Below are 14,964 nucleotides of genomic sequence, written 5' to 3' on the forward strand. Positions count from 1 at the left end.
GTATCTCCTGTTTAAACAGGATCCTTTTACTTTCATTTTCCTAATTTAAAATGTTCTTAGATTTTGTTTAACTGCATGCATTTTAGATAAAACCAAACAAACCCCCTGAACTCCATTACTACTTATGTAAGTGAAACTCCTGATTGGAAAACCTACCTCTGCCTGGTATCATATGCTGTAGCTACCTTTCAGGGAGGAGAGAAAAGATGTCATTCTGGTGGTATACCTGTTTCCGGTCATAATGCATCACTACAAAAATACTGCCATGTGTCATGCTGATTAAGCCTTCTTTCCGGGATACTTACCAGTGGTATTTGTTGTCATGATGTTTTATAGAAACCAAGTGCTTCTTGGGATAACCTAATATTTAGTTATTTCTTTTTGTTTAGAGGAAAAAAAAAATAACACCGGATGTATAAAACACTGGGAATGTAAAAGCTCTACCTTTGAAGCATACATGCTGTGTAGAGTATCAAGAAGAATCTTTTCTGGAGGCAGATAAGGTTTTTCTGTACAGGATATTTGACAATTGGATATTGACGTTTTTCTAAGATTGATACTGAGATTTAACTGCTTCTGTCAAATATCGACCTTGGCAAGCCCTTGTTTAGCTGTCAGGTAAGCCACAACTTCGGTCTCTGGCAAAAAAAAAAAAAGTGGTGTGTTGCTCACTCGCATGTGAATAGCACTTCTCATTTTGACTTTGTAAGCGGGAGGGCTATTACACCTTAGGGCCTGTACTGAGAAATGGTGTCAGGCTTCCCATTTTCTGCTGGGAGGAAGACGTGGAGAGGGAAAGAAAGTACGGCATCGGTATTTTCGGAAAGTGACAAAGCACCAGCGAGCAGGGCAGGTAGAAAGGCAAAGGACAGTCAGCACCGCTCTCCCTCATCCAGCTGCTGTTTCAGAGGCGGCGGGACCTTCCCCAGGCGTTCCCCCGCCCTCAACAACGGAGAGCGCGTGGTGCTAGGGGAACTCCCGTGGAGCGGGCACCAGGATGCCGCTGCCTCCGGCGGAGCTGGAGGCTCCTCAGCGGCGCCGCTGCACACAGGGGGAACCTGCTGGCAGCCGCTGCCCTCCTCCCGGAAGCCTGCTGGCCCTCCTCCCCGCCGCCAGGGGGCCTGCTTATCCCCCCTCCCCGCCGTGGGGCGGCTGGCGCGAGGCGGCCTGGGAGCGCAGCGCCCCTCCCTCGGCGGCCGTCCCGCCCCTCGCACGGGGCACGCGTCCCTGGCTGCGGCAGCGGCAGCGGCGGCGGCGTCGCGTCTCCTCTCGTCCTGGGGCTGCCGCCGACTCTCCTCCCCCACCTGTCTCCAGCCCGCCCCCTGCCTCACCTGCGGCAGCGCTGGGCGGCGGCTCTGGCGGGGCCCGCTCGCTCCTCGCCTGCACCATGGCGGCGGAGCGTGGGGGCTGCTCCTTGGAGTCGGTGCCGCTGCCTCCCGAGGTGCGCGAGAGCCTGGCGGAGCTGGAGCTGGAGCTGTCGGAGGGTGAGGGCGGCCGGGGACCGCGGACCGTAGCCAGGGCGGGGGAGGGTTGGCCCGGCCCGGCCCGCCGCGGCAGGAAGCCACGAGTCGTTTCCGCTGTCCGCCCGTGGTGGGGCGGGGTCCTGGTCCCGCTGAGGGGCACGGGGGTCGGTGGGAATCTCGTCTCCTTGCTCCGCCTGGGGCTCCTCTCCCGCCATCAGCCCTCGGAGAGGAGCTCGGCTGTGCAGGATGGGGGGAGGCGCGCCAGGCCCGGGGCTGTGAGGGCCTGTGCTCCTATCCCCCGGCGCCCCTGTGGCAGGTAGTAGTGGGGGTTCACCTGGCGACGAATTAAACATGCTGATGGAGGAGGCTCAAGCTGCCTTGTATCCTCTGGCGCCTGAGCCTGCGTGGAACCGTGGTGGAGGTCCAGTTAGACGTTTCGAAAAGGCCATGAGATGTTCCGTTCAGTCCCACCAGGCACCAAAATGTTCAGTTAGTGTGCAACTGGATACTCTGTAAATACCAAAATTTTAGGTTTCTTTAATATCTGTTCCTATTGTGACTAAAATCTTTAACCTCTTGCTTCGGATCGCTCTATAATTCCCAAAGATTTTATGCTTTCTTTTATGTCAAGTTTGCAGGAAGGAATATGGTGATAGCCTGTTCACAGCTCTAGTTAATGAGCCCTTTGTCAGTGGTGGCAGAGATGCAGTGCCAGGTTAAGGTTAGCTTTGACAGTACACTGAAGCTCATCTTTTGGTTTGCTGCCCCCAAAGGGTAGTGCTTTCTTTCCACCTCCAGGCTTGTGTTTGGTGGCTTCAACTGTTCTGTCATGCCTGTGGGAATTATGCTGTTTTCTCTCTAGCATTGGGATGGGGTTTTTGCATATTGATTTCTTGACGTGTCCAAGGCAGGTGTAGAAGCTTAGTGCAGGACAAGAGGCAGAGGAGACAGGCAGCGTTTTTTGGAGTAGTTAGTCATTGCACTTTCCTTAACTGTGTAGTCAAGGTGCGCCTTGGAATGAAAGGGCTAAAAAGCTGTCATTGTTGCAGTCCTGGGGTAGGAGCTGTGCTTCAGATGTTGCAGTTTTCAGATCAGTATGTTCAAGTGGGCAAAACAGGTTATTTTACCTTAATGTGCTGTCTGAGTTATGTTGTGGTTTAGGAAATGATTCACAGATTGGCTGTCCTCACCTTCTGCAGAGGTAAAAATACAAGATTAGTAACTTTAACCTGTTGCTGCATGTCTACCAAAGTTGTAGGAAGCAGTATCTGATACATAGGAGTATCTGACAAGAGGAGTTCCAGTGATCTGTGGTAATGGGCAGCTGGTACCTGTGTACTCTCATGCTGCAGCCACACTTGGTACAAGGACTGTTGTGTGTGTGCTTTCTGGCGCCTTCCCGTTAGCCAAGATATCCTAGGGTTGGCTTCTCTTGTGTAGGCCTTCACTGTCTTTTTGTTTAACTACTTCAGTCTTTTTTATATATACAGCCCTGCACTACATTAAATCTGTGACACGCCTGAAGTAGTTGCAAATTGTGGGTGCAGTACATCCAATACTGATATTTGTATGGCTGTATAGCTGCTGGATTATGTGATTGCATGAAGTGATATGTTAGCTCAAGCTATTTGACCACTCTGAAGACTTTATGATCATAGATGTGATTCCTTTTCTGCTTTGTCTGAATGACGTGAAAGCCTTTGCAGGCAGTTCTTCCACACAGAATCATAAGCAGTTTAATTTTAAAACCATTACCCCTTTTTCTGTCACCTCAGTTTCTGACAGACTGCTGCCTGTCTTTCCTGTAGGCTCCCTTTATATATTGAAAGATGACTATAACGTCTCCCCAGAGTCTTCTGTAGACTGAACAAATCCAACTCTCTAGCTTTTCCTCACAGTGGACATACCTAGTTACGCGTTACAAACTTGTGTTCTGTGATCACTTAACATTTGTATATGCTGCTTTTAATAGACCTCTCAATCATTAATATTCAGAATGTTCTTACTTAGGAAGAAATAGTGATCTAGGATTAGATACTTACCTTTTAATCTATGTAAAGTGGAAGTAAATTGATATCTGTACAGATTGCCAGTTATTTCCCTCTTCATGTGAGCAGAATCTGGCCTATAGTGGAAGGTCGCTGCTGACAGCTGTTTCCTCAAGTTTTCAGCATCATTTTTGCTGTATGTACAGTGCTCTTCTGCACTTTTGTGTGGATGTTGTAACTGACCTCTGCCTTAACAAAGACTTGTGTATATGTGAAAGCAGGCAAACTGCAGGGAGATTTAATGGGGGATTTCTTTTGCTGCATATGCTGTAAACTGCAGAAGGTCATACTTGGGAGGATGTTGCCACAATCTGAGAGGAAGTGTGAAGGGAGGAAAAGAATAAACTTGAGAGCAGGTTCCTTTTCACTTTGTATTTTGTTAATTAAAATGTTGTGTATTCTATGCTGAGGCAGGAATAATGTATATTCTCTTTGATTATGTTATTTTTACCTATAAATAAATCAGGAAGATGATTAAGAACTTCCTTTGATTTTGCACCAGGTTGTGATAGTGAAGGTTGGGAAAAGTATTTACATTTAGATGTAGAGAAAAATAAACACATTCAGAGTTCATTGCTGCTTTCTAAGGACAACTCAGAATTCCAAACCTTTTAGATGAGTTTTGGATGAGGGGTAAGCTCTGATTCTTGCTGTTATTCTGGTCATGTGCACTATTGCGGATCCTTACACTTTTACAAGATCTTAATCTCTTGATTGGCATTTGTTTGTGTTCTTCGTGTACTAGAAAATAGTTGGTAGAGGAGAAACCGTAGAATAGTGCTGCTGTGTTGCTTTGTTATATCAACACTGTACTTTCATTCTTGGGGGGCGGGGGGGAAGAAAAAAGTAAATCTTTTAATGAAAACTAAGAGATCTGCCACAACCTTTTTGGGAGATGATAACAATTTTGAGATGTTTGGCAGCTAAATTCAATTGTTGTTCACTGATTCCTAGACTAAACTTTCTTACCTTAAGACTTAAATGTGGCAACTTTCTGACATAACAGAAAAATACGGAGTTCCCCGATCATACTGGCAGGAGCTTCTGTAAAAGCATGAAAGTGAAGCTGTGGAACTCGAGTACTTCATTTTTCACTTGGTCCCTTCAAAATATTTTTGGTTGGGGTTTTGTTTGATGGGTTTTTTTTAGTTCCATTTGTTTGTTTTTATTCTGTTCTTTGAAGGAGAACTATGGTTATAAACCCTCTTTAAAAAAAAAGTTTCCAATCTGCAGTGGAGATTTTGTAGGGGAGACATCAACTTACTTGTTTAAAGCTTGTAGCTGTTTCATGTTAGTGTGTGATGTATTTGTGTGGAATTGTATGTATCTAAATGTACTTATATGCTCCTTTTTAGGTGTGACGGTTTTGAAGGACAGGTCTCATGTAGACACAAATGTTACTTGTATGTTGTGTGTATTCATGGAAATGACATTTTATTTGAAAGCTGTGCTGCAAAACAGCTTTTGACTGCTGTATCATCCAGAAGGCTTCTCATTTTTATTCTTTTCAGAGCTTTTCATTTTTTTGGTGCTAGCGCTTTCCATGGCACATCGCTATAATTTGCTGGCTTATGCAACGAGATGCATGTTTTTGGGTAAGACAGAAACACTTGAGAGGTCATGCAATTCTTCCTCTGCATAAATTGTTCTTGATGTTTGATGACCTCTTTCTGAACAGCACTAGACACAGCACTTCCATCTTTTGAGCAGCTTTACTTCTACTCTCCTAGGCCTAGGGGTTGTGGAATTTGGGTCAATTTTTGCTTCTTCCAGGTCATCTGTGCAGGAAGATGCGTTGGTTGTTCCTTTCTAATCCAAGGACAATATGAGTAGGAGTAGTAGTCAAAGATAAAACTATATTATATGTCCATGTTTCCACAAAGAGCATCCCACTGGTGTTAGTCTGTGTGGCTTTGTCATCTAGAGTTGTTTATGTTGGTAGTCCCTGCAGCTATCAGTTCAGGGTCTTACAAGAGCCTATGGCTGTGCTTTTCTCTTTGCTTGGAAATATTTTGTACTTGTTGCTCTGTGATGGACCATTTGGGTGCATAACATATGATTTGCATTCAGTAAATATTACATAAAAGCTGAGGAAAGAAAAATGTGGTGTTACAGACTTTCAGGTGGCTGTTTGACCAGTGTGTTAATGTTAGACTTTTTTTTTTCTCCTCTGAATTTCTGATCAGCTTTAAATGTTAAATATATTATTTTTGGTTTTCTTCTGTTTTGCAGGACTTGGAAAGTCAGTCTTATTTTGGAATTGAGCTGAGATTCTTTAACAGATACTACCTACTGTAAAGAGGCTGAAGATATTTTTCTTCTGGTTCAAATCTATTTGATTACCCCCTGCTTGCCAGATGGGAAATGACTTCTATCAAACAGGCTACAGAATTATTCCTGAGATAGAAATGTATTGTCACATAGTTTATGTTTTTAATTATAGCTTGATTTCGCTGTTTATTTTGGAGTGTTGTGTTTTCTGCCTCTTAACACATCACTCAAAGCTTCTTCAGAGCTTGGTCAAGTTTTAGTGGAAATTATGGCAGTTTAGATGGAGTGTTTGTTGTGCAGGTTGCTCTGGCTCCCAGTGAGATGTGCCTGGACCAAAGGCTTACAATCACATAATTTTGATACTTTTTTCAGGATACTTTTTTCTTTTTTTTTTTGGAGCAAAGCACCTTATAGAAACTAAAGGTAGTTGTCAGAGCTGAAAAGTTCTAACATAATTGCTTTTGTTACACTAGCAGTATTGATGTGATGTTGAAATACTGTATGCAAAATCAGCTAAGAGATGCACATGCACTTTTAAGACATGATTTTTATGGTAAAGCATAGTATTGGGGTATTCTTTTCTGGTCTTAAGGTAGTATTTTTCTGTTATGGAAAACTTCAAAAAGTGTGTCTGCAAATTGCAGTTGTTTACCACTTCTGCTGTTGTTTTAATACTTGGAAATCAATGTAATCCAAGTCTGTCAATGAGCAGAACTGTTGGAACTTGGGCAGATGGGATGCTTGGTAAGTGGATGGTAGTCTGTGAAACTTGACCTGCAGCATCTTTGTTGCTTAGTTTCTTGTTGCTTAGTTTCTTGGCTTCTCCACCAGAAACTGTTAATTGTGTGATTGTAAGTGGGGCTTGCCAAGTGCCATTGGGGACTAAGTAAGTCTACAAAGATTGTTCTTGCTTGCGCAATACACCCAGCACAGGTCTTGGTGACTGGCTGACATCCTTCAGGTTGTCCTGTATCCTTAGGTCTGGTTTGTTACTGAAGTAGTCACACAGGTTTCTGACTTCATTTAAACCAGTCTTATGGCAAGGAGTGCTTATCAAGGACTTACAAATTGATGGAATGAGGCTAGCTCTTTCTGCCAGCCCTATCTGGAAGTCAGGTGCTATTGTAGTCTTTATAAATACCTGCCTCTATAATGCTATATTGTATATATGCCAGTAAGTGGTAACTAACTCAAATATGCCTTACATGTGGTTCAATTTTAAATGGGTTTGTGTTGATAAGTATTGGTTGTAAAACTACACAATGATGTAGCTAACATTACCTTCATGATATGTTCAGAAGCTCTAGTCATAATGGCTTAATCTTGTAGGAGTCCATGTTTTCGTTGGTGGGTCTCTAAGCACATTCCCCACTTGTGTCATACTTGGGTTTATGTTGTTTAATGCCTTTGTCATGAGATTATTATTATTAGGGAGAGTTTCAGTTATTTTAAGGAAAAGAGAGGCTTTTCATAGCCTGTGACAGGTGGAGGGTTTAATTTGCTGCTATTTGAAATGAGCACAGTGAATGTGCGTATGGAATTCTCATTAAAGCCATCGTCGAAAATATCTTCTAGGAGATTAAAGCTGCTGCTTTCATGGTGATAGGTGTTTGATCCAAACCCTTTTTGTTCATGTCCAGGTGGATTTATTACCTACAGTGAAAAGCTGGTGGCTTCATGGGCAGCGGTGTTACTGCTGGATAGTGTTGCTATCAGCCTTTCCATTTCAAGTGGTGCCATCAGTGGATGCAAACTCACCTGCAGCCATTGATGGCCTGGCCATGAAATAGCTGTTCAGTGGGTTGTCATTGCTTTGTCTTGCCCTATTGCTCTGATTGGTCAGCTAGTCTAGGTTATTAAAGAATAGGAGTGTGAAAGTTTAGGACTGGGCTGACCACTAAACCAGTGACAAATAGTCTCTGTTGACACGCTTCCTTCCCAAAGGGGATGAGAAAGCCGGTAAGGGAGGACAACTCATGAACTGGAATGCTAAACCAGCTTTAATTAAAAAAAAACCCAACCAAACAACAAAACATAAAATTATACAAACCCAGTATCAAACCCAAGCCTCCTAATGGCAGTTGACATCACTATCACCATTGATGCTGTGGCAGAAGTCCCAAACTGGATTTGGCAGCAGACAGGAACTGGAACCAAGAATACAAGGACTGGGATTGAGAGCAGAATGGACAGAGTCCTCCTCAGGCACTGGTCACTGAAGAAGAGAGAACCTGACCCTCATTATCCCTCTGCTTTATAATGAATATGATGTCTGTGGAATGAAATACTTTGTCATTTTAGGGTCGCCTGTCCTGTCCACTCCAAATTATGGGTGCAGCCTTTTACCCTGCACCCCCAACGTAGCACAGTGAGATTTAGCAGTGACCTTGGCCTGCATATGGGTCCTTGGCACCAACTGTAAACATTGAGCCTTTACCACTACTAGAAACAGACAATGCAGGAATAGACTGTTAATTTCAGAAAGCACAGTTAACTTGGAGGAGACTGAGGTGGGATGTAAAATCACTGAACAGAGTTAGTTCTGTTCTCACTCAAACCAGGAAAAGGTGCCACACGACTTCAGCATTCTGAAGCTGTGTTCTGGTTGCAACTAAGCTTTCTTTTATAACAGCAGCAGCTGAAAACTAGATTGCTTTTAAAGCCTTTTCTTTTCCAAGTAAAACTTTCTGATTATGGTAGAAAACTCAAATTACCATGTTTAATAAGGTGATGGTTGGAGCAAAGATTTTTTTTTTCCCCCCCTTACTGGTTGTGACAACTTTAAAATTTAATGGCAGCAGTATCATTAAAAATAAATTGGCATCCTTACTTGGTATGGTTAAGAACAGTGTTTTCTTTCCAGAAGTGGGTTCAGAATCTTCCTGCTCTGCTTCAGGATAGGACTCTGAAGTCCATTTACAGGCCACATGTCTATTGAGATAAAGGCAGTCCGGATAGGTGGCGGGTAGGTGAACACACCTGATCTGTGGGATGCTTCCATCCATTGTGCACTTTTCAGCCACAGCATGTTTTGAGGACCATTCAAGTATTGAATTTTATCCTAACTGGACTAGTGTGCTGGTAGAGCAGAAGGAGGAAGAGGTGGAGGAGGAAGACACTGCTGCAAGACTTAAGTAGGAGTAATTCTGTGGAACCAGGCTACTGGCACTGAGATAGCAGCAGCAGTTGTTTTTGTTCTCCTCCAGTGAGAATCTGCAGAAAGCTTAAGGACATCCAGTCTTATTTTAATGTCTGTGGCTTTCAACTTAAGAGGGATGGAGATGGACTTAAGGGCTTACAGAAACAGGGTTATATGTGCCTACTGTGTTGAGGAAACAAAATGCACAACAAGGAGAACTGGGAGTGCTAGGTCATCAATTTTCTTTCCAATCAAAGCAGAATTTCAGACTCAACTGGTTAGGTGGTTTGGGGTTTGGTTGGTTTTTTGGGGGGAGTGGTGGTGGTTGGTTTGTTTGGTGGTGGTTTTGTGTTTGGGGCTGGTTTTTTTTGTTGGTTTGGGTTTTGGATTTCTGCTGTAGTTGAACAGTGTTTAAACTCTTCCCATTGTTTGAGTAGAAGAATGTACAGTACGCTGTCTATTTCACAACCATTCTGCATTGAAGAATCAATTGTAGTTGTTGGTGATTGAGAGCGAAGATTTAAGTGTAAGGATCTTGTGTTCCTGGGAGATGACTTAATTCATTGCTGGTCTGGATGGCAACAATAATGATAACTGTAAAACGCTGGGGTTTACCTAGATAAGACATGGGTAAAGTTTGTCAGAAATTCCTTTAGTATTTCTTTAGATGGGATCCTGGGCACCCTGCTCTAGTGGACCATGCAGTAGCACAGTTGAGCTGGGTTGAACTTGAGGCATTCTTTCCAGCTTCAGCTGTTGTGTGGCAGAGGACTGGTCTTGTTATTCTTTGGTACATTGCTTTGCAAGGAAGTTTAAATTCTGGTGAGGAGCAGGAGTATGATGACAACTTGTGCTTGAAGCTTGAATTAAAGGAAATACATTTTTTTCCAGATGTTCTCATGCAATTGTAAGCTTCCCTTAAAATCATAAGTGCACATTTTTACAACATAAATAGACCTTTGTAAAATTAATGTTGACCTCTGTCTTTCCCTCCAAATCTAAATGAAGCTCTGCCAGTCTTGAGAACATGAAGCAATTAATATTTTTTTTTCTGTTTTCTAGCTTAAATACTATTGGGTTGTGGAGTATTTGTTGTGTTTCATTGGGGGTGTTGGGGCATTGTGGTGTTTCAAGCAATAAACTCTTCTTCTGAAATATAGTTTAATTGATAAAAGGCTATGGACATTGTTTTAATTGAAGACTAGTATGGCACAGAGATGCAGGATGCCCAAGATGCCAGTTTGATTATGTGTCATACTGTTGATTTATACATGTATCGCTCCTGTTACTGAAAGAAAGATATTTTTACTATACTTGTATGCAAATACAGAGGCAAAACATTTCAGTCTCCTGATTACATGAGTTACTTGGTTATAAAGAAGGTGTGCATTTACCTTGGAATAAATATTAAAGTACTTGACAGTTTCTTAGATCAAGGTTTGTAGCTCTTGAGGAAGCATTAGCTTGTTGCATTTCCCTGAGGTTGTTTGGTTTGTGTGTCTGTGTTTGTTTGTTGGGTTATGGGGGTTTGTTTGTTTGTTTGAAGTGATGATTGCAGATCTAAATTTGAAGATCTGCAGTAAGATATGAGTGTTTGGTCTTCCTGTGCTAAGGTTGAGGAAAGTAGTTATGCAATGCAGATTTTGGGGGACCAGATGAAATGTGTGGCTGCATCATTAAAGCCTCTAAATCATCATATCATATATCATATCATATAACATCATTGTATCCTTCTACCTTCTTAATGGTTTTTTACCACCTTTGTGCTTTCTTGACTGTTGTTTCCCCAGCAGTGCTCAACAGGACACAAAGCTGGGTCCTCCCCTGCAGTCTTGTTGAAGAATACAGCATTGTTTGACTTGCCTCCTAACAAGTGCATTTTATTGACTTCTTTTTAACCCTCCTTGGATTTTGTGTGTTTTGTTTTTCTGTGTGGAAGCTTCTTGTCTTTTAGTGGCTTTTTGTGTCTTTTTATGGTACTGACAAAATAGTGAAGAAAGAAGCAGTCCTTAATCTCTCAGGTCATAATGTTAGCTTTTAAAGCTTAAGATACTTCTATTTTATTATTTTAGTGTACGTCCCTTGAAGAATTTGGAGAGACCTCTTATAGCTGGTGACAGTATGTGGCCCTCAGTCCTTCAGTAGCAGGAACTTCTTGTTCAGTGTTCCTTCTGGGTGCCCATTAGAAACATATTCCATGCTACTGCAGAACCTGCCAATTGCACTTAACAGGCTGATGAAGTTTGAGTGTACATGTATATGTATGTATGGGCTGTATCAGTTCAGCTGACTCCTTCCTGCTGGAAAAGAATGTAACACTGGGGTTTGCTACTTCTTTATCTATGATCCTTTGTGTAGTGGTTTTCTGATGAAGTTTGGGGCACTCTTTTGCTTCTGTGGAAGCTCATTCTTTCCATTTCCCATCTTGTGCACAAGAGAGTCAGTTTTCACAATGGGGATCTTGTTTGCCTTGCTGCTTCTTGCAGCAATCTGGCTGCTTCTGTGAAGGAAGCTGGAAGGGGCCTCCATCTGGTCCCAAGCTCTGGGTTGGGTACTGTTTTACCAGGCTGAACTAAAGAAGTAGCTGTTGCCCAAAAGGGAATTTCCTGTCCCCAAGCTTTCATCTTCAGCTACATCTGGTGCCTCTCTGATGCTGCAGTACAGTGGCAGCAAGTTAACATGAGAGAAGGTTAATTTTAATTTTTTTAAAGCAATTTAGAGAGTTGAATTTGCATAGTCTTATAGACAGATGGGCTCAGAGATGGATTGGGTTGAGGGGAGAAGGTTGAGGGAGAGTGCCAATGCTTCAACTTAGCTGCAACACGAATCTGTGCCCAAAATAAATCTTTTTTCAATGTCTGCCTGTGTCTGTACTACTGTTCCTTCAGAACTATCCTGGATCCAGCCTGGAATGAAACATTGTCCTTAACTTAAAATATAAAAACTTGTAATTCATAGTGTGTGATAATAGATTGGTGTCCCACTGTTCTATGATTCATCAGATACAAGGAAAATACAAACCACTCAGTATTTTATAAGGTTTGGAAAAGTTATTACATATGCATAACTGAAGGCCTGTAGTGGTAGGTGGTTTGAATGTAACTAGAGGGCCTTCAGCTCTGTCCTGCCATGAAGAGATTTCAGAAGGGTAGTCCAGGAACTGCATCTTTTCTGGAGACCAGGAGGGCTTGGGATATTGATTCGGGTTTTTCCTGTTATAACAAGGCACATAGGTAGGAGGACAATGTGTGCTTGTAGCCTAGAAGACCAACTATATCTTGGGCTACATCTAAGGAGCTGTGACCAGCAGGATGAGGACAGTGATTCTCCCCCTCTGCTCTTGTAAGACTCCACCTGGAGTACTGCATCCAGTTCTGGTATGTTCAGCATAAGAAGGACATTGAAATGCTGGAGTGAGTCCAGAGGAGGGCCACAAAGATAATCAGAGACCCTAGAGTGGCCTTCCAGTACCTGAAGAGGGCCTACAAGAAAGCTGGGGAGGCACTTTTTACAAAGGCTTGTTCTGATAGGACAAGAGGGAATGGACTGAAGCTTGAGAAGGGTAGATTTAGGCTGGATATTAGAAATTATTTACACTTAGGGTGGTGGAACACTAGAACAGGTTGCCCAGGAAGGTTGTGGATGTCCCCTCCCTGAAGGTGTTCAAGATCAGGTCAGACCAAGGCCATGAGCAGCCTGGTCTAATGGAAGGTGTCCCTGACCATGGCAGGGGATTTGGACCTAGATGATCTTTAAGGTCCCATGCACCCCAAACCATTCTCTGAATCTATTATGCCAATGATAAAGAGCATTTATGCTACAGAGGATGGCAGTACAACTGTGAAGCTTAAAAGAGAAGTTCTGTGAATCATATAAAGATTATGGATGAGCAGTATTTTTGCACAGAGCAGATTGTATTCACAGATGCCATTGAGCACTATATACATAGTCTGTGGTGGGAATGTGTAATCTTGGGGAGTGGCAGTGGGAGCAGTGGTGAACTTCCCCCATCACCAGGCTCTAGGTTCTCTGTTGTCTTGTGAATTCACAGGTTTCATTCCCCCCTGCCGCCAACAGTATTTGAAGGAAGCAAGTATTTAGGTTCCAGCACCTTTATCTATGTGTTTTTTCTTAAGTTTTCATTTACTGACTAATAATCACTAAGAAACTTAAACGGTATAAACCAGCTAGCTGAGGTTGCAGCATGTTGAGGGAAATGAAATGTCTTCTTTGCCTTGTTTCTACTGTCTTTGGATTATACATGTACATAGTAAAATTCATGACCTTGAAACTTCTTAGCAGTCAAACTGATGAACCCAGAGTCACTCCTTAAGCAGGCTATAGAGGCGTTTTACACCTTGCTCTAGTGCAAGTGCATTGCTGCTCAATGAGCTTGCATGAACATCGAGAACTCTGGAGCTCTTCCCAGTTTGATTTACTAGTGTCAGTTGACTTTTGGGCTACATTTAACAGTTTACCCAGAAGATACCAGCCAGGTAAGGACTGATTTAGTATGCAGTATTTTTGCTGGTTGTGAGTTTGTCTTCATTGAGTGGTTTGGTAAACTGAAACAATATATTTTGTGGTGGTGAAACTTGAAACCGTAGCTGGACATATCAGCTTGAGCAATAGGACAGGAGTGGAGCTGGTGTGCACCTTTGTCCCTGTGTTCCCTTTCCAGCTACACCCACCTTTGGGTTACTCTTCTTAAATAATGCAGTAAACCATTCTGTTTGAAAGCATTGCTGTAGTAATTGAACAATGTGATTGTGTGACAGATGAAAGAATGTGTTAAGGAAATAGGTATTTTTAAACAGGAAATGTTCTTCTGATTGACCTAGTGAGAACAAATTATATTTCTAGACTTCTGCAACTTGTGATGCCAGTGTTAGATGGACCAACAACTATTGCCTAAATGGGTGAGAAGTCATAGTTTTCTTCAGATTTGGATTTTAGCAGATATTGTCACTGTTCTGATTTGGTTTGGTTTTATTTCCGTAGGACATCAATTTATAAATATATCAGTGCCTGACACTGACCATTAGCAAATGAGAATTTTCCGTTCCTAACAAAGGGTGTTTTTCAAATGTCCTTCACAATGATTAGATTCTACTAGTTGGAAAAAACCTTTAGGTGCTGGAAATATTTGTAACAGCTGTTTGCAGGAGTCAGGGGCTGCTCCAGAAACCAAAGAATGAAGATGTACAAAAGGTAGCTCTCTGTTTACCACATTTCCTTTTTTCAGTGAATGTGAATATGTGATTTTTTTTTTCACATTCTTGTTAAGATCTTCATGGCACAGCACACACTAGAGAAGCCTTCCATATTTTTCCAGTGTGAAGAGAACCAGAACCACATGGAATAACTTCTAACTCTGTCAATAATATGTACCTGAGAGATGTATGGCTATCAGGCCGCAGCTCTTACTAGGTCCTGAACAATGCATAGGGAGCTGCACTTGTTCTCCAGGACAGGTGAAAAAAAATTACTTATGGCCTAACTGTATGAATTCTTATTTGAGAAATGGAATAATCAGTCACAGTCTGACAGCATTGCAATAGAGGCATCAGCAAGATCCTCCGTTCCTGAGAGTTTCTGTCTTGTTAACTTCTATTTGAACTGGTTCCTCATATTCTGTATTCACTTGTAGCTGTGGCTCAATACTCTGATCTTACACTACCGTTAAGATCGTAAATAACTCCTTAAATAATAAAATGGCTGCATATAAATCCTGATGTATATTCCTTTTGCTCCAGCAAGTTTTATGGGTTTTAAACATGTGTTGTGAAATTGTAGCAGGATAGTTGTGATGATTAAGGTAGCTTACAGGCTTGGTAGCTGGTTGTTGCATTTAGTGAAAGATAAACTTGGTAAGAGATGAATCCCTTTGTGTTCTAGCCTGTCCTCAGAGATTACAGGGGCTAGGGGCAGCTGAATCTACCTCTTACTAGATAACATGCCAGTAATTGCTGTGACTACAGGCTGGCACCAGGAGCAGTAAGAGCCAGTGATAAATGCACTGAACTGCAGACTAGCCTTACAG

The 14,964-nt window shown here is 42.4% G+C and overlaps 1 protein-coding gene across 5 annotated transcripts in view; it reads left to right on the forward strand.

Annotated features, from left to right (window-relative positions):
- The first annotated feature begins 1,281 nt into the window (after window positions 1-1,281).
- The window catches only part of DIP2A (disco interacting protein 2 homolog A), a 99,736-nt gene continuing 86,053 nt past the window's right edge, over window positions 1,282-14,964 (forward strand). For 3 of the 5 annotated variants that reach the window (XM_054172566.1, XM_054172557.1, XM_054172573.1), the window contains exon 1: window positions 1,283-1,484. In XM_054172566.1, coding sequence (XP_054028541.1) covers window positions 1,388-1,484 — 97 coding nt within the window. In that variant the 5' untranslated portion in view covers window positions 1,283-1,387. Of the gene's footprint in view, window positions 1,485-14,964 lie in introns of all 5 variants that reach the window. The other 2 variants (XM_054172550.1, XM_054172580.1) reach the window with 1 other exon arrangement.

The sequence above is a fragment of the Dryobates pubescens genome, chromosome 2 (genome assembly GCF_014839835.1).
Source record: "Dryobates pubescens isolate bDryPub1 chromosome 2, bDryPub1.pri, whole genome shotgun sequence".
NCBI lineage: Eukaryota > Metazoa > Chordata > Aves > Piciformes > Picidae > Dryobates > Dryobates pubescens.